This window comes from Bos mutus, chromosome 4 (assembly GCF_027580195.1).
Source record: "Bos mutus isolate GX-2022 chromosome 4, NWIPB_WYAK_1.1, whole genome shotgun sequence".
Taxonomy (NCBI): domain Eukaryota; kingdom Metazoa; phylum Chordata; class Mammalia; order Artiodactyla; family Bovidae; genus Bos; species Bos mutus.
Window position 1 is genome coordinate 68,629,111 of NC_091620.1, and position 20,232 is coordinate 68,649,342.

Below are 20,232 nucleotides of genomic sequence, written 5' to 3' on the forward strand. Positions count from 1 at the left end.
ATACCCGTGCTCCCCATCCTGAACCCTCCTCCCTCCCCATACCCTCCCTCTGGGTCATCCCAGTGCACCAGCCCCAAGCATCCAGTATCGTGCATCGAACCTGGACTGGTGACTCATTTCATACATGATATTTTACATGTTTCAATGCCATTCTCCCAAATCTCCCCACCCTCTCCCTCTCCCACAGAGTCCATAGACTGATCTATACATCAGTGTCTCTTTTGCTGTCTCGTACACAGGGTTATTGTTACCATCTTTCTAAATTCCATATATATGCGTTAGTATACTGTATTGGTGTTTTTCTTTCTGGCTTACTTCACTCTATATAATAGGTTCCAGTTTCATCCACCTCATTAGAACTGATTCAAATGTATTCTTTTTAATGGCTGAGTAATACTCCATTGTGTATATGTACCACAGCTTTCTTATCCATTCATCTGCTGATGGGCATCTAGGTTGCTTCCATGTCCTGGCTATTATAAACAGTGCTGTGATGAACATTGGGGTACACATGTCTCTTTCCCTTCTGGTTTCCTCAGTGTGTATGCCCAGCAGTGGGATCATGGATTGGAAGAATCAATATAGTGAAAATGAGTATACTACCCAAAGCAATTTATAGATTCAATGCAATCCCCATCAAGCTACCAATGGTATTCTTCACAGAGATAGAACAAATAATTTCACAATTTGTATGGAAATACAAAAAACCTCGAATAGTCAAAGCTATCTTGAGAAAGAAGAAGGGAACTGGAGGAATCAACCTACCTGACTTCAGGCTCTATTACAAAGCCACAGTTATCAAGACAGTATGGTACTGGCACAAAGACAGAAATATTGATCAATGGAACAAAATAGAAAGCCCAGAGATAAATCCACGCACATATGGACACCTTATCTTTGACAAAGGGGGCAAGAATATACAATGGATTAAAGACAATCTCTTTAACAAGTGGTGCTGGGAATCTGGTCAACCACTTGTAAAAGAATGAAACTAGAACACTTCCTTACACCATACACAAAAATAAACTCAAAATGGATTAAAGATCTAAATGTAAGACCAGAAACTATAAAACTCCTAGAGGAGAACATAGGCAAAACACTCTCCGACATACATCACAGCGGGATCCTCTATGACCCACCTCCCAGAATATTGGAAATAAAAGCAAAAATAAACAAATGGGACCTAATTAAACTTAAAAGCTTCTGCACAACAAAGGAAACTATTAGCAAGGTGAAAAGGCAGCCTTCAGAATGGGAGAAAATAATAGCAAATGAAGCAACTGACAAACAACTAATCTCAAAAATATACAAGCAACTCCTACAGCTCAACTCCAGAAAAATAAATGACCCAATCAAAAAATGGGCCAAAGAACTAAATAGGCATTTCTCCAAAGAAGACATACATATGGCTAACAAACACATGAAAATATGCTCAATATCACTCATTATCAGAGAAATGCAAATCAAAACCACTATGAGGTACCATTTCACGCCAGTCAGAATGGCTGTGATCCAAAAGTCTACAAATAATAAATGCTGGAGAGGGTGTGGAGAAAAGGGAACCCTCTTACACTGTTGGTGGGAATGCAAACTAGTACAGCCACTATGGAGAACAGTGTGGAGACTCCTTAAAAAACTGGAAATAGAACTGCCTTATGAAATACCTTTTTAACATTTGTTAAATTCTAAAGAATTTTAATGCCTCACAACAGAATCATTTCTAAATCTTAAAGTTCAGAGTACAAATTAGGCAACATCTACCTTAAAAAAAAAATCACAATTTATATATTAATTCAAAAATCTTCACTATTCTCAGAGAAATTACTTTTGACTTTATCTTTAAACAAAATGTATTTCTCCCAACTGAATACTTACTGAGTAGATTCTGACTTTTTATTTAGGAATAAATTTCTTACAAAGTCAAAGTTTCACTTTCTCTCTCCTTCCCAGTTTCTTTCTGGGGCATTAGCCAGTCACTAACTTATACTCCGCTATTAAAAGAAAAGGCAACTAAAGGACACATCTGGACCCAAGTAAATATTTCACTAGTTTCACCAGCTCTAACAAATGCCCCCAAGGGAACAGCCAATCAGTAAATCACCAGAGTGAGTCTACAACAGGTATGTGAAAACAACATTATTACCTACTCCTAGAAATTCAATCATCTACACAAATCAATCACGATTCCCAATTTTAAAAACTGACAAAAAAAACCTTAAGAATTTCCAAACACACCAAGTTTAAGCATGCCACGTTTTCAACTTGAAGTAAGTCACAATTTCTTTGGACTTCCTTTTTGTCTGAGTCTATATATAAGAGAGACTGGTGGTGCTCTACAGGCTAGTACCCGAGGAGGCATTCTTGAAACGGGTGAAAACAGTGTCGCAGTGAGTGGCACTTAGGAAGCAGGGCTAGGGCCTGCCACATATCCAGGAGCTGTCCCAAGTCCCCCACAATTTTCCCTCTGCTCACTCATTTCACTAGGACCTTCAGGATGACTCTCTGAGCCCACAGAGGATCTTCTTTCCACACATAAACAAGCTGTTTTATTTATTTTATTTTATTTTTAATTTTATTTTTAAACTTTACATAATTGTATTAGTTTTGCCAAATATCAAAATGAATCCGCCACCGGTATACATGTGTTCCCCATCCTGAACCCTCCTCCCTCCCCCCTCCCCATACCATCCCTCTGGGTCGTCCCAGTGCTCTAGCCCCAAGCATCCAGTATCGTGCATCGAACCTGGACTGGCATCTCATTTCATACATGATATTTTACATGTTTCAATGCCATTCTCCCAAATCTTCCCACCCTCTTCCTCTCCCATAGAGTCCATAAGACTGTTCTATACATCAGTGTCTCTTTTGCTGTCTCGTACTTAATTCAGCTTTCAGATCAGATCAGATCATTCAGTCGTGTCCGACTCTTTGCGACCCCATGAATCGCAGCACGCCAGGCCTCCCTGTCTATCACCAACTCCCAGAGTTCACTGAGACTCACATCCATCGAGTCAGTGATGTCATCCAGCCATCTCATCCTCTGTCGTCCCCTTCTCCTCCTGCCCCCAATCCCTCCCAGCATCAGGGTCTTTTCCAATGAATCAACTCTTCGCATGAGGTGGCCAAAGTACTGGAGTTTCAGCTTTAGCATCATTCCTTCCAAAGAAATCCCAGGGCTGATCTCCTTCAGAATGGACTGGTTGGATCTCCTTGTAGTCCAAGGGACTCTCAAGAGTCTTCTCCAACACCACAGTTCAAAAGCATCAATTCTTCGGCGCTCAGCCTTCTTCACAGTCCAACTCCATACATGTCTCACATCCATACATTCACAGTCTCACATCCATACATGACCACAGGAAAAACCATAGCCTTGACTAGATGAACCTTTGTTGGCAAAGTAATGTATCTGCTTTTGAATATGCTATCTAGGTTGGTCATAACTTTCCTTCCAAGGAGTAAGCGTCTTTTGATTTCATGGCTGCAGTCACCGTCTGTAGTGATTTTGGAGCCCCAAAAAATAAAGTCTGACACTGTTTCCACTGTTTCCCCATCTATTTCCCATGAAGTGGTGGGACCGGATGCCATGATCTTCGTCTTCTGAATGTTGAGCTTTAAGCCAACTTTTTCACTCTCCACTTTCACTTTCATCAATGAACACTAAATTATTCATGGTCAACTCCCATGTAAATGTGTGCTTTCATTTGGAACTTTACCAAGAGTCATTCACTATTTCAGAGAAATCACTTTACCCATGGCAAATCTGTTCCCTGTGTCCCAGTCAAAGACATGGCAAGCCTGGATCAGGATTCTTTTGCAATGACTGCATTCGTGGCAATGTCATGAGAATAGGTGGGAATACCCATCTAATTTATCTTGTCTTCCAATATAGTCATGCAGCAGTTATATATGGAAATGAATAATATTTTATTATAAATTACTTTCCTGTCACTTTATATCACAATTAGGGCAATGTATTGGCTATTTTTAACATAGCCTACTTATATACGCAATTTAGCATACATTTCATTGCAACATAGTAAAAGGGGAATACAAAGTATTTCATGAAAAATGAAAAACTGGGTCTGATAGATATGCAAACCCTGACCTAGAATAGCATCTAAGGCTCCTTGCAGCTCCAGCACTCTTTGATTCTATGAAAAACTTATAGTTCGGCAATCCCTGATCATTAACAAGCCTTTACCTCTGCATAAGTTTGAAAGTTAAGTTAAAAAGATATATACATGTGGTTGCTAAGGTGACACATAAAAACACAAATGCCACTAAACACTCCAACATGGGTGGAAGCAGAGGGAAATGCCTCGGTGCCGATGACTTTTACAGGTAAACAGAGAGGGACGGGGGCTTCCCCGTTGGCTCAGTAGTAAGGAACCTGCCTGCAATGCAGGGAACACACATTAAAATCCCTGGGTCAAGAATATCCCATGGAGGAGGAAACAGCAACCCACTCCAGTATTCTTGCCTAGGAAATCCCACGGACAGATGGGCTACCATCCATGGGGTCATAGAAGAGTCAGACACGATTGAGAGATTGAGCATGAGAGGGAGAGAGAAGTATCTAAGGGAGAACTGAAGCCTTCACATCCCTTTAGTCTCAAGAAGCTGCACAACTGGTCTTACAGGTGACTGTTCCTTATTCTCTCCTTGGGCTGAAAGTCATAGCCTTGAGTGATGAACTGCCTTAGCATTTCTCCCACAAAGTTCATTCAAGAAAATACACACTGGCAAACAATGCAAGACTCCTGAGAGTCCCTTGGACTGCAAGGAGATCAACCCAGTCAATCCTAAATGAAATCAACCCTGAATAGTCACTGGAAGGGCTGATGCTGAAGCTCTAATCCTTTGGCCACCTGATGCAAAGAGCTGACTCACTGGAAAAGACCCTGATGCTGGGAAAGATTGAAGGCAGAAGGAGAAGGGGACGACATAGGATGAGATGGCTGCATTGTATCACTGACTCAATGAACATGAGTTTGCGCAAACCCTGGGAGATGGTGAAGGACAGGGAAGCCTGACGTGCTGCAGTCCACGGGGTTGCAAAGAGTTGGATGTGACTTAGCAACTGAACAACAAAACAATGCAAATGTTCCAAATGTGGAACAGGATGGAAACCTCTCACTACCGAACTGTGTACAGGTTTACTTAGCAAATCTTATCATTCAAAATTCAACACCCTCAACTCATCACTGGCATGAAGTTGCTATAACCACAATCCATTTTTTTCTGAGACCATCATTTTTTGTCATCAGATTGAAGAATCATTATTATCCCCAGAAAAGCAATTTCCAGGCTGTGAAAATGACTTAAGTCATTACTTCAGGAACTACTGCCCCTTTCCCCACACAACTGGATTCTCAGCACATGCCCCATCTCCATCACGTCTAACCATTCACCTCTCTTACCTCTTTCCCCACTATATTAGCACCCACATGGGGAACACTGCTGATACATTCCACAAAGTTTCACATGTTAAACTCCCTAAGACAAAGTTTAAGGAACTATCTCCTGGTGAAAAAAATACATCCATACTTCCTGTATAATAAATATATCCCTCTTGATTAAATGACCAAGAATCAGGAAACACCTGCTTACATACAAAGTATTAAATATAAAACAGAAAAAAAAAAAAAAAACCCTCAAGTTTGGCTTATAAACCTAATCTTGGGAGTAACCAATTAGAAAATTCTACATCAAGAAAGTTTAAAAACATTTTTTTAAAGAAAACAAAACTTTGTTGAGGTATTCTAACACACTGGAAGATAATTCTTTGCAAATTATGAAAAATTAAAAATTACTATAAGATCAGATGAAACAAGTAATAAAACAATTTAAAGATACATATGTATATATAAAGATTTAGTTTTTAACTCAGGAGTTTCTGAAAATAAGAAATCATTTACAGCTTATATAGGAAGAAAAAACCCTCTACTACCAGCAATTTCTTTTATAAATGATTCGCTTAATTTTTCCTCACTGGCCTCACAAACATGTAGGACACCAAGCTACCAATTTCCTGAGAACTTATGTCTTTAATCAAAGAAATATGGGAAATATAAAACAATTTCAGAAGCTACAGAGTTTTAATTCTCAAGTTCCTCAAATCAGACAGTTTAGAATCATTCTCTCTTTCAACGTCCATCCGACCTGAGGGTTTGTTAGGGGTTATCAAGGTTATTGGTTGGTATTCGGAAGCAGGGGCACATTTTAACCTGATATAACATTTTAAAGCTACATGACTCAAAAATTAAGAAGCAGCAGCTTTGCCATTGGCCATCTGAGAAAAGAAAGTGACACAGAAATGGGACTCAGCCCTAGAAGGTTCTTACCCGCAGGGCCTCGATGACGAGGTCTCTGGCCTCCAGCTCCCCTTCCATCACACTTAGGAGCATCCGAAGCTCTGATTTACTGAGGGTATCCACATCAAACTCTTTTTTCTGTAACACAAATTTTAAAAAATGAAAAAGATTCATAAAGGTATGCAATGGATCACATTTATCCCAATGGCTCAACAAACCCAGGGGACACTGGGGACCCATTCAGCAGCAGACACTGTAGGTTCTGACCTTCTACAAGAAGGGATTTCCCTGGCAGCTCAGACGGTAAAGAATTTGCCTGCAATGTAGGAAGAGCTGGATTTAAGCCCTGAGTCAGGAAGATCCCCTGGAAAAAGGAATGGCTGCCCACTCCAATATTCTTGCCTGGAGAATTCCATGGACAGAGGAGCCTGGTGGGCTATGATTGAGTGACTAACACTTTCACTTTTTATGAGGAGAGGTAAAAACCACACAGACAATATTCCACGTCTCTCCACTAATGAGATCTATTTTCCCAGCCTGACTGCCCACCTGGCTTCAGGATCTCTTCAAATTATATCACAGAAATTTAAAGTCTCTGGAGTCTATATCAAAACAGGCCCAGTCTGTGTTGGGGAGAAGTTACGAGGGTAGCAAAGAAAGCATGACTGTATTCCTAGAAGGGCCCCAACATAAAGGCTCCTGGGAGGTTATTATAAATTCCAGAACATCCAATAATAACAGGTCATGTTTATAGAACACTCTGCTGCAGAGGCCACCAGCTAGCAGCCTACAGCCAAATCTGGCCCACAGATGTGTGTTACTTGGGCCACAAAGCCTTTTGTTTTCTCCAGTCAGCACTAAGAAAATCTCAAGATGTCACCAAAAAATCCAGATCACTGGCTTCTCCAAACTCAGATGACCGGGTAACCCCAGATTCACATTCCCACAGGGGAAAAAGTCAGAGAGTCAAGTAGCAGCTGCCCCTTTAGAAGGAACATGCTCTTTGCTACCCCCACAACCACACATGTTCTCTCTCTCTCTCTCTCTCTCTCTCTCTCACACACACACACACACACACACACACACTCCTGCATGCAGGCAATATGACTTTAAGAGGCCAGGCCTGCCACCTCATGGAGTCATCTGGGCTGCTGGTTAGGTGTTTCTGAAGGCCCTGCTATATGCTTTCTTCCACAATGCTTTTAACTTCCTGCATTCCGTAAGGTCAGCCTGATAGGGAGCCGAGGCTGAGATCAGTTATCCCAGGAGGTGATGGCACCATGGCCCTGGGGGGTCACAATCCTTACCCACTGCCCATGCAGCCCTGTGCCCTTCTCTACCGTTCCTCCTTGATGACTGCATCCCACTGACACACCACGGCTTTCCATTCTTTTGTTGCCAACTCTGCCCTCTTTCCTCACAACAGCGTTTACAAGCAGGTCTCCTGACAGCCATCTCACAGACGAAGCTGAGAGAGGGCGGGTTAGCATGCTGACCTCTGGGCCTGGGTGAGCCCACAGCCCCAGCGCCCTCCAAACATGCAGCCCACTGCTCCTTCCCGTCACGACTCATTTGACAAACCCAGTCACCGTCCAAAGAACTCCTGAAGAAACAGATTTAACCTGTTAGATCTCTATCATCCCCTCTATTTTTCAAATTAGAAAACCGCAACTCAGGAGTCAGATAACGTACCCAGATCAGAAAACCAGGAAATGGCAAAACTGCAACCAAGAACTATGACTTGTCTGCATCCTTTGCCAGCATGGTGCCAACATTCTAGAGACGAAAACAGTGCTATTCTATCAATAAGCCAATGAGAACTAGTTTAGCAACTGTGTATCTGACACCATACTATCATTGTGATGACAAACAAGTAAACACAGCAAAGCCTGTAAATGACTCCAGGGACTTCCAAACAGGTATGACCAGGTGAATTGGTCACTTCTCAGTTGCAAAAGAACCTTCTGGGAGGACATAATGGTATGAAGGGGAACAGAGACAGAGCTAACTGGTTCTCTGAATAAGATTTTTAAAGGATTGTACCCTTAAAATTGTTTCTTTTTGCACATACATTCAACAAAGCAGTTATTTGGAAAGGTAGGGGCTAAGGTGGGAAAAAGAGAAAGGAAAACCTGTAGCAAGCCTACAGGATGGGTAGTTCTGGGTGACCTCTGCTTGGAAGATTAACTTAGAGATGTTCATTGTGAAAAATAAAATCCAATATATTAGAGCTCAAATTCTGCTCCCATTACTTAGTGCCGTCACTTAAGCTTTATAACCCAGTTATTCTCAAAATTCAAGCAAAAGAATCACCTGGAGACTTTGTTAACACAGGCCGCTGGGCTTCATCCTTGACGTGTGATTCAGAAAGTCTGAGATGGGGCTGTGAATTTGCCTTTCTATGTGCTCCTGCTACTGTTGGTGGTTTTGGTCCATGGACTACATTTGGAGAAGCATTCTGTAACTTATCTGAGTCTGTTTTCTCATCGGTGTAACAGAAATCCCAACATCTATCCCACAAAGTTCTGGTGAAGATTAAACAGCAGCGTATCAATGACATGCACGCCCACACTCACAGCAGCACTATTCACAGTAGCTAAGACACAGAAGCAACCTAAATGTCCATCGACAGGTGAACGGATAAAGAAGACGTGGCGCATATGTATACAATGGAATACTACTCAGCCATAGAACAGAATGAAATAATACCATCTGCAGCAACATGGATGCAACCAGATTATTATACTAAGTGAAGTCAGTCATACTAAGAGAAAGACAAACACCGTATGAGATGACTTATACGTGGAATCTGAAATATGACACGAATGAACCTACCTACAAAACAGCAACAGATTCACAGGCTTACAAAACAGACTTTGAGGCTGCAGAGAGAGAATGGGCTCGGGGAAAGGTGGAGTGGGAGTGTGGGATTAGCAGATGTAAACTATTACATATGGAACAGATAAATAACAAGGTCCTACTGTATAGCAGAGAGAACTATATTCAATATCCTATGAAAAAGTACAATAGAAAAGAATATAAAAAAGACTGTATACATATGTATACAATATGCCTACATATTGTGCATATATATATACACATATAGGCTTCCTTGGTGACTTGGATGGTAAAGAATTTGCCTGCAATGCAGAAGACTGGGGTTCAATCCCTGGGTCAGGCGGGAAGATCCCCTGGAGGAGGGAATGGCAACCTGGAGAATCCCCATGGACAGAGGAGCCTGGCAAGCTACAGTCCATGGGGTTGCAAGGAGTTGAACATGACTGAGTGGCTAACACACATGTTTGTGTGTATGTGTGTATATACATGTATAACAGAATCACTTTGCTGTACAGTAGAAATTAACTAAACTTCAATTTAAAAAAAGAATGCATCAATGAAGTAAAGGCAGGTGATTGTTATTATTATTAAAGTTGAGAGCTCCCAGATGTTTTAAAAGGGAGGAGTGGGATATTGGCTATGAGCCTATTTCTTTGAAAATCTACCAGCCCAAGTCCAATAAACTCAGTTTATTGACTATGATGAGAGACAGACTCGTTTATCCTGGTTTTTCCCACTGAGATGGGAAAGCAAGCTGCAATTCTTATGTGCTTTAGATGGTAATGTTTTATTAATGCTGCCAGTGGTTCTACAGATTTTAATTAATTGTATATTTTATTGTCCTTGTTTCCCCAAAGCTTCATAAGCAAAGCACTCCACTTTAAAAACTAATAAATTATGAAAGACTTTGCCACAATTTGATTCACATTAGAGTCAGAAGAGCTTGCCCTGGTTCCATCATCAACACTGCAACATGTGACCTGCAACCAACATGTCTATTCTTTTTAATGTATTACCATCGATAAAAAGGAAAAGTCATTAAAGAAACAATGTTACAAGGATTCTGGCTAAACAATAAATTGTTACAAAGAATATTAAAAAAAGTCTGTCTTAATGTATTAAGTGATGCATTGTTTTAAGCCTAGTGCATCTATCTGCCTGCTTCTCTGTCCTCTACCTCTCACCCTTGCTTCCAAACTGAAGGCACTTCTAATTTGTGACCTTCAACAATAAAGATATTATAAGCATATTTCCAAATGGTCATTCTCCAATACTTGATGTTTTCACCTCCTAAACTGGCAAAATAAGAGGAAAAGAAAGTATATGAAATTATGTTATAGGTCTTAGGTATTTCACAAATAGATTCAAAGAATTTTGGTTTTTTTAGAAAAATAAAGCCCAGAACCAAAAAAACTCATTAAAAACTCTATTACTACCTCATACAAAGTGCCATTTATCTGCTCTGACACGTTTATAGTACAAAAGTACTTAGATACAGAAAAAGAAATTATTAAAGTCTCTTGGTTTAAGAGTAAAATGATCATTTTAAATTGTACTTTAAACTGCTTTGAGGTATGACTGACATAAAAAATGCTGTACATATTTAATATATACAATTTGATGAGTTTGAAGGTAAGTAAACATCCATGAAACCTTCACCAGAATCTATGCCATAAACAAATCTATCACCTACAAAAGTTTCCTCTCATCCTCTTTACTATTTTTTTTTGTGATAAATCATGTAATATTTGAAAAGACTAACTTGAAAACCTAATTTTCAAAAGAAGATACAAGACAGGATAGATCTAAATGCCACACTCACATAAAAAATAATCAGGATCTACATAAAGGTCCCTAAGCAAATATGATACCCATGCCCTTGTCACCCAAAAACCAGAGCAGACATGTTCAGAGACTAAACTTTATTACCACTGCAATAGTGAAGTGAAGTCGCTCAGTTGTGTCCGACTCTTTTCGACCCTGTGGGCTGTAGCCTACCAGGCTCCTCTGTCCATGGGATTTTCCAGGCAATAGTACTAGAGTGGATTGCCATTTCCTTCTCCAGGGGATCTTCCCAACCCAGGGACTGAACCTGGGTCTCCTGCATTGTAGACAGACGTTTTACCGTCTGAGCCACCAGGGAAGTCTGCAATAGCTTTTCCTAATTAACAGGGAAAAATTCAAATCTCATTTTTTTTTTTTTTAATGACGGCAAGGCACTCAGACAGAAAAGGAAGAAAAAAATCTGGTAGATTTCAACTCCACAGGCCACTCTCCTGCCTACCATGTTTGATGTTTGCCAGAAAAAGGACTCTAGGAAAAGCACTTCTTAACATCTAGTTTAGAAAATGCAGCACAGGCAGCCTAAACTAATCCTGAGTCTGGTCATCAGATAGAAAGATTTCTTTGGGACATATATACGTGGAAAAGCAGGCACAACCTCAAACTCTTACTGTTCAACACAAGTCTGCAACACTTTAATTTATCTGGGGCAGGTGTAGGACAGCATTCTCCTGAATATTCTCCTACAAGCTTCCAAAGAAAAAGGAAAAAGGAGAAACATGAAAATAGAAGCTGGCTGAGCTGTCATCTTAAATTGCCAGAACTGAACACTGGCCAATACCCAGTTTCCTCCACTACCACTCTTCCCACACTCTTCCTGAAAGAACAAATCTTAAATACTCTGTTTACACAGGAAATTCAAACTTGGTCATTCAGTCGTGTCCTACTCTTTACGACCCACTGGACTATAACTCGCCAGGCTCCTCTGTCCATGGGGAGTCTCCAGGCAAAAATACTGGAGTGGGTTGCCATTCCCTTCTCCAGGGGATCTTCCCAACCCAGGGATGGGGATGGAATCCGCATCCCCTGTGTCTCTTGCATTGCAGGCAGATTCTCAACCCACTGAGCCACAAAAGGGCCAGAAGACCCTTTAGGAATTAATGGGGTCAGCACATTGATAGGTACAAAAAGAGCCTTTAGAAGTTATGATTATGAGCCACAGTGGCAGAAGTACCCCTCAGATCTTTGCCCATATGCATCAGCTATGGTGATAATCTAGTGACCAGACACAAAGGCAGACATGCACTCTGGCTCTTCTAAGATACCAAGAGCATCTCCATTTCAAATCTAGTGGGTTGTGCCTACATTTGATCAATGAATTTACAAGGGAGGAAGGGGGGTGTCTGAGAAAGCAGATGGATTGAAAGAATGTTACCTCATCTCTTTGGATCTCAGGTTTCTCAGCAGTAAAATGAGAAAGCTGTACTAAATGATCTCTGAAATCTCTTCCAGCCCCCAAATGTCCTCATTTCACATATCATCAGAGTAACTGGATTATTGGGCTGTGGAAATTTAGGTCATTCCCTGAAGCCTTTGAGAAATATTTGAAGAAAAATTGATTTTTACCTCTTTGCTTAGAAGGTACAGAAATATGTTTTCCTCCCAGTTTAATAGTGAGCTTCCCTTGTGGCTCAGCTGGTAAAGAATCTGCCTGCAATGCCGGAGACCCGGGTTCGATCCCTGAGTTGGGAAGATCCCCTGGAGGAGGGAAAGACTACCCACTCCAGTATTCTGGCCTGGAGAATTCCATGGACTCTATAGTTCATGGGTTTGCAAAGAGTCAGGCACGATTGAGTGACCTTCACTTTCACTAATAATTAATAATGCATTTAGAACTTTTTGTGTAAGCAAGATTTATGCTTTGGGAATGAATGTAAAAGGTTGTAAAAAAGAGGAAAGCAATGAAACTCATATTGAGACTTCAAGGAGAAAAATCAAAATGTGAAAACTATCATTAACATGGAAAAATTAAATCCAGGTACAAAGAATATTTAAACTCTTTTTAAAATGTGTAGCCAATTATAAAGATTTTTATGATGAAAAGTACATGTGTTCAGGGTCTAAAACTGTATCTCTGCAGTTATGTCTTGCTTTGAGATTATTCCTTCTGGTTTCTTTCTGGTAAGAGTATTCCTGACCAGAGTTGCACACTTCTGATCTTGTTCTTTCTAGTTCTCCTTTTTCCTCTAATTTATCTGAATCCCATTTTCTTCAGGACATAGCTCGAATCTCCCTTCCTTAGGTCTTTTCAGACTCAGAAGTCTCTCACTCTCAAGTCAGTCTTAAGAGTCTGTTCTGTTAGTTTACTGACAAGTAATCATGCCCTGCTTCCTGTGTGTCTTCACTGGTTTATACTTACTTATCCATATTAACTCTCCATCTTCTCACCTCTACTAGATGCGTCAGGACAGCAAGAGCAATTCCATCTTTGAATGATTTTACCTAACATACATGCCTCTCACTTTTGGTATGAAAATGCCTCTTTTGCTCAGTATAAAAACACAAAGCATGTAAAATGGCAAGTTAACAGATACACCAATCTTACTAAGACACAGCGTGATGGCCCACTCTAGGGGCAACTAAGTAACTGATAGGTCATTTTCATTCATTTTTCAAAAATCATTTACAGTAACCTAAAGTAGGGCAACTTGGCATGCGCCTTTAAAGCCACATGCTGAGAACTTGGGCTCAGCTCTCCATGGCCATGCACCTCAAGTCAACCATGCCGCCAGGGGTCTGCCATGCAAGACAAGCAACTCCATGTATTAGAAGGAAGTAAAACCAACAAGTAAACAGACTGACTGTCAGGAAGGAAACCTGGTAAAGGATGTAATTAATTTTAAGTAGGAGAAAAGGGGAATGAAAAGCACAAATATGGCTCAGCCAGGGGTGGCAGCATTTCATAATTAAGGCCAGTTACCTCCCTTCCCTTCTCCCTCTTTCACAATTCCTCTAACCTCCACTTTAACTCTGGAAAACAAGGACCACATCTCAGATAAAACAAACATCTACTTTCATCGTAGCTCATTTTTTTCCAATATTAACAATACCTCACATGGGACATGGGTCATTTTCACATGTGAGCTGGCACCCAGATCCAGGAACTGTCCTTTAAGAAGCTTAGAATGCATGGAAGACTATCACTTCGATTATCTGTAGGTGGCAAATATCAGCACACTGATTTTCAAGTGAAGAGCTAAGACATGGACAACTAAATGAACTGTCTTACAGTTACAAAGCCCTTCTGTAGAAGAACTCAGGCCTTTGGCATCACCGTGTTGCCCTTTCAATGAAATATAAAAATGTCAGGATCAAATCATTTGCAAACAAGTATCCATTCCACATAGCAATGTTAACTTCGCTCCACTGCACTTACTGTAACAACATTTTACATTCACGTTCAACGTATTTGGTTATTTATTAACAATTTATTTCAAGAGAACAATTTTTTTCCTCCTGCATTGGCAGGTGGGTTCTTTACCACTAGTGTCACCAAGGAAGCCCCATTTTTTTTTTCTAAAATCAAGATTTATACATGGATGGGACCACACTGTGCACAGCATTAATAATATGATGCTGTTATTTTTGAGCAAGTTATTTTAACAAAGTAAAATTTTAAAAATTCTCTGCTATCAATGTCATCATCATCGTCTCTCTTGTACCTGTTCTCCATTTCTTTACCTAATCATCAAAGACAAGTTTCCTTTTCCATATAATATAAGTCCTGCAAAGGAGCTCCAACAGAGAATACAACCAAGTGTATTCAAAGAAAAGCCACCTTCTAAAGCAATGCTCAGATGTGCTTAGGTGGTAAAGTATGCAGGGGAAGGAGGGAGAGAAACTGGCACCATCCTTCCTGGGCACGTTCAAATTTGAATTCTAGTCCCACATTTGTGGACATCTGCAGACAATTCCAAATGTCCTTCCTGCCCAATCTTTCCTTCTACTCCCTCTTCCTGTTTCCAAGCTTTCCAGCACCTCTCTTGACCCCTTCTCAACCATCCTCCCCCTCCACACACCCTAGTGGGTGATTTGGCCTTGACTCTATTATTAGAAGAATTCAGGATGGGAGGGGTGCAGTTTCATCCCTCCACCACCACATCCCCAGCCTCAATTATTGTTCTGATGAGGGAAAATCTAAAGGGAAAACTAACCATGTTGGAAATTTAATTAAAAAAAATGTAAAGCAGCTGAAATATCATTGAGAAAAGCAGCTTAGAAGGGAACAATATAAAATGAAAACCAACAACCACAAGAATCAGAAGAAGAAGAAACAAGAAGAGCTCGATAACATCTATAATTACTACAAATCACAGGCCAACAGCTTCATTACAATCTTGTAACACATGAAGTAAAATTTCTAGTTAGCCCATCAACATTAAGGATTATGGCCCAGGCTCTTGATGAATGTTCACTTTCTTTATTCAATAAATATTGGTGGAATATCTATCATGTGCCACGTAGTCATGTACGGATATGAGAGTTGGACCATTAAGAATGCTGAGTGCTGAAGAATTGATGCTTTCAAACTGTGGTACTGGAGAAGACTCTTGAGGATCCCCTGGGCAGCAGGGAGATCAAACCAGTTAATCCTGAAGTTAAATCCAGAAAATCTGTTACCTAAATTACCTTGAGATTCTCAACCCTGAATATTCATTCATTGGAAGGACTGATGCTGAAATTCTAATACTTTGGCCACCTGATGTTAAGAGCCAACTCATTGGAAAAGACACTGATGCTGGGAAAGATTGAAGGCAGGATGAGAAGGGGATGACAGAGGATGAGATGGTTGGATGGCATCACCGACTCAATGGACATGTGTATAAGCAAACTCCGGGAGACCATGAAGGACAGAGAAGGCTGATGTGCTTCAGTCCATAGGGTTGCAAAGAGACAAAACTGAGCGACTCAACAACAACAATCTACCATGTGCCTGAAACTGTACTAAGAAACCTCTGCTTTCACAAACAAAATCCACACTGCTCTTTCTTGAGGAAGGAGGCTGCTCTATCCCAGTGAGAGCCTTGCTGTCCATATGATCAACAGCAGATATCTGTACACGGCTAAGTACTAAGCCTGTGAAACATTTCTCACTTCATAAAGTTATGTGAAGCCCAAGAGGATAAGACCAAGTGGGAATCTAGGCATGGATTCAATCATAGAAGAGGACAAATATTTTTCTCTCAACTAAGTTACTCCTGTGAGAAATAGAACAATGAGGAAAACAATAATGAAGTCCAAAAAACAGATGCAAATAGAAATATACAACCTTTTCAAGAAGAAACAAAGCAGCACCCTGATAAAATCATGTATATTCTTACTTGGGGAATATTTTCGTACATTTTTCCCAACTTCTAAGTGCTTTTTCTAAAGCACATAGTTGAGACTGAAACTTCTATGCTCATCTTTGTCCCAAGTCTCCTCTCAAGGAATCCTGGAAACCAGTCATAATTTCATGCTGCTACCTGCAGTCTTCCTGTCCAAGTCCTCCATCCTTCTGTGGAATGCTTCCAGAGCTTTCCACCAGGAATCCTCCCTGTGACTCTTTCCCCAGGTTCTTGCTGCAGTTTTTTTTTGTGCTTCTCATGACCCCATGGTCTTTGATTTGATTCCCTGGTGCCTGTGAGTTTCTACCACTGCAATGTTTCACTTTAGAACAGCAAAGATGTTACAATATCTCCACCTCTGTATGTGTTTGGTAATGTGTGTTAAATCCAGAAAATTCATTACCTAAATTACCTTGAGATTCTCAAAACTCTATAGCTGCCACATAACTATAATTTTTAAAGAAAGCTTAGCAAAATTGGCTTTTAAAAGTTCTTTCTATTGGGTTTATATTCAATACTGTCACCTGGGAACACAATTTTCAAGGTGCTAGCTGTTAATTTGTTTAACATCACTATTGTGCATTCTTAACAAAATCATTGTTCAAGTTTTTTTTTTGTCACTATCACCATGACAACAAAATTTTGTATATTAACTGCTCCAGAAAAGCCTAGAAGAACAAGAATGTTGGTCCAGTTCCCAAACATAGCTCTAAAAAGATCTGTGTTTTCCTTTTACTCTTAAATTCTTCAGTGACAATTAAAGGCAGGAAGATTTCTGTCTTCCATGCTGCTTTATCCATTAGGAGTTAGTTTCAAAGTAGAATAGCAATATAGTCGAAGAGACATCACATTTGGCTAAGACGCTGAAAATAATCCAGGTCTCCAGCATGGTTCATAGCAAACACTATTAATATGATCCTACTGAAAAATGTAGTTGTTACCTTAGCCTTATACTTCGGATGCTTTCAGGATTTAAACAGCTAAGAACAAGGACCACAACTAAATTTAAAACACTCCACTGAAAATCATATTAAGCTGAAAACTATAAATTAAACTTGTCTCTAAGCAACAATCTAAATAGTCAAAACTTAATGAAAACATTCACTTTCAAAAATAGCCTACCGCTTTGGGTCTCTGTTGGCTCATTACTGCCAAATATACATGTAAAATGCATAATATATAAACTGACTTGAAATAAATTTCAAAAATTCAAAAAAGAAATTATCCACTAAAATAATTAAGTCCTCAGTTGCCATAAACCTAAAATGCATAATCATGCCTTTAAATTTTAATCATTAGACTAGAGGCAATTATAATGACAAATATTCTTTAATCTAGCTTTTCTTTAATTAAAAAATCAGTCTATAGATCAAGAGGCAGCTATACGCAGATTGTACATTACTTCAAAGATAAATGTCCAGTTTACCACATATGAAGCCATCATTAAAATTTCACTAAATACCAAACATTTTTAAAATATTAGATTAAGAATTCTTATTGCATCTCCTCAGAACCCTATAGGAGTCTACGGAAATAAAAAAGGAGTTTCACTTTCACAGGTTTTACATGGCTATTCTAATCCACCAGGATGAAATGATCAAACCTCTACCTCTAAGCAGTTAAAATACCAGACTCCTGAAAATTTAAACAGCAGAAAGGGAACATTGACCTTCCTAACACAAAAATCTGCTTGTGTCTAAAGCTCTGTTTGTAATTTTACCAAATAAGATTATTTGGTAGCTACTATTTGGTAGTAGGAAGCTACGGACCATAACTCAGCTGTTTTTGTTTAATTATTTGATGATTAAAATACTGAGTGTATAGAAAGAAACCCATTTTAAGTCAATTAAGCAAACAAATTCAACCTTTCTGGGAAACAAGAAACACACCTCTTTTCCCTCACTCCCCTCCCCTTACCATCTCTTGGGGATGAAGGTACCCAATCATTTCAACTTCTCAGAGGTTTGTCTTAATAGCTAGCTTCTTTATAGTTAGTACCTTACACAGGGGAACTGATTTCCTGCATCACAGGTAGGTAGGTTTCATATGAAATCTTATGACATTTTCTACGTAAAGAATGAGCCATCAATTTCCCTAAAAGTTTCAAATCAAAACTTGCCAGTTTCACAAGTGGAAAACAGCAGTCCTCCGCCTCAGTGTTTCCTTCTCTCCCTGTTTCTCTTTTCCTTCCCAGGCTCAGCTCTTCACATGGCCAAGTAGCTTTCCTCCACATCTCTCCTTCACCTCTCCAGAAAGCCATATCTCCAAACAGAGGGATAGGAAGTTAAAGCAGCCCTGGATGTTCACACCTAGCCATGCCCTCTGCTACTCCTTCACCGACACTGGTCAGGTCACAGGTGGGAAAAACGCCAGGGCGTCCACGCTTGGCTCATGGGATCCCGCCAAGGTTGGAAGGCGCTCCCAGAGCTGCCTTTCTTTGCAGATCCTTGCAGCTCCTCCCGAGCTGTTTCCCAAACCCCCAAAACATTTTCACGCAGGTATTGTGCGACTGGCCTTCCCCCAAGGTAGGGGCTGGAAACGAACCGTTGAGCCTCTGTGCACTGGGTATTCTGGGGGTGAAAGGAGGGACCAGCAATAGATGGAAGCTCATTTGGCTTCTAGATCCCAGCGAAGAACAATGTGTTGATACCAGGTGCTGCGCCTCAAACCCGCCGGGGTCTTGGGAAGAACGAGGACATCTCGCCCGCCTCAACCCCAACCATCACCAAGTGATGGGGCAGCAGGCAGCTAGGACCCAAGCGCCCGCGCTCAGCGGCAGCAGCGCCCACAGCTGGGCATGGGGCCGCTCCCAAGGGGCCTCAGGCACGGAAATACACAACACACACACACACACACAACACACATACACACACACACAATGGGCATCCCGACACCGGATCGGCGCCGACCCATCGCCCCCACGCAGCTTTCCGGGTCCGTAGAGGGGTGCCAGGCACCCCCGAGACACGCGTCCACAACCAGGCGAGCAGCCAGAGGCGAACAATAGGGGGTCAAGTTCGCCAGGAAACACACCCCTGCCCGCGCCCCTGGGCAAACCCGACCGCGGCAGAGGGGGTGCGTGCAGGGGCCGCACAGGACGCACGCATGGAGCCCGGAGAACCGGGCGGACCGGGGTTGCTACCCGCGAGGCGCGCAGAGGACAAACGAGATCCCCAGACCAGGCGACCGCCTCGTCCCGGCCTCCGGGGATGAGGCGACCCCATGGAGGGGGCACTCCGAGGAGAGGGCACCGGGAAGCGCCCGGCCGTGCAGAGCGCCCCGGGGGGCGCCCAGCCCGGCATCTCATGCCCACCCTGGGACCTCGATTACCGCCGCCTCCGCCGGGGCCCCGGCCGCGTCCTCCGCGGCGCGGGAGAAGTCGGGCTCGCAGCTCGCGCCGTCCGTCGCCATCTTCCTGGTCTAGCGGATCCGAAGGCGAGCTCGGAGCGGCGGCTCCAGGTTCAGCCCTCCCGGCGCGGGCGGCGCTTAACCCGCGGCGGGCCGGGGACGCGGGCGCTCGCAGCCGGGCCGCAGCCGCCGCCACCGCCGCCGCGCTCCCTCCGCCCCTAGCCGCCGCCCCCGCCGCCTTAACCCGCTGCGCGCCGGCGCGCCGCCCGGTCCCCGCCCCGCCGTGCGCCCAGCGCCGGGCCGGCAGCCATCCGCCGGCTCGTCGAGGTACGAGAACTGGGCACATGCCCAGGCCGGCTTAAGGCCCTGAGCGCAAATAGGAGAATTAAAGCCACAGGGCGAGGTGAAAGAAAAGAAAGAGCCCAGGAGCTGATTCTCCTGACACGGCCCCACGAAAGTGGCGGTGCAAAGACACACAGATTAAATGTCCGGCCTCCCGAATCCGAATTCTCTATTAGAGCAAGTAAGGTCCTTCTCTTCAGTTCCCCCAAGCCCACGTCTAG

General features: G+C 42.0%; 1 protein-coding gene across 1 annotated transcript in view; it reads right to left on the reverse strand.

The window, feature by feature from the left end:
* The window catches only part of CTTNBP2 (cortactin binding protein 2), a 168,141-nt gene extending 148,246 nt beyond the window's left edge, over positions 1-19,895 (reverse strand). The window contains exons 1-2 of the mRNA XM_070369594.1: positions 19,652-19,895; positions 6,345-6,452 (exon numbers count right to left, since the gene is read on the reverse strand). Coding sequence (XP_070225695.1) covers positions 6,345-6,452; positions 19,652-19,732 — 189 coding nt within the window. The 5' untranslated portion in view covers positions 19,733-19,895. The remainder of the gene's footprint in view (positions 1-6,344; positions 6,453-19,651) is intronic.
* Between the last annotated feature and the right edge of the window lie 337 nt (positions 19,896-20,232).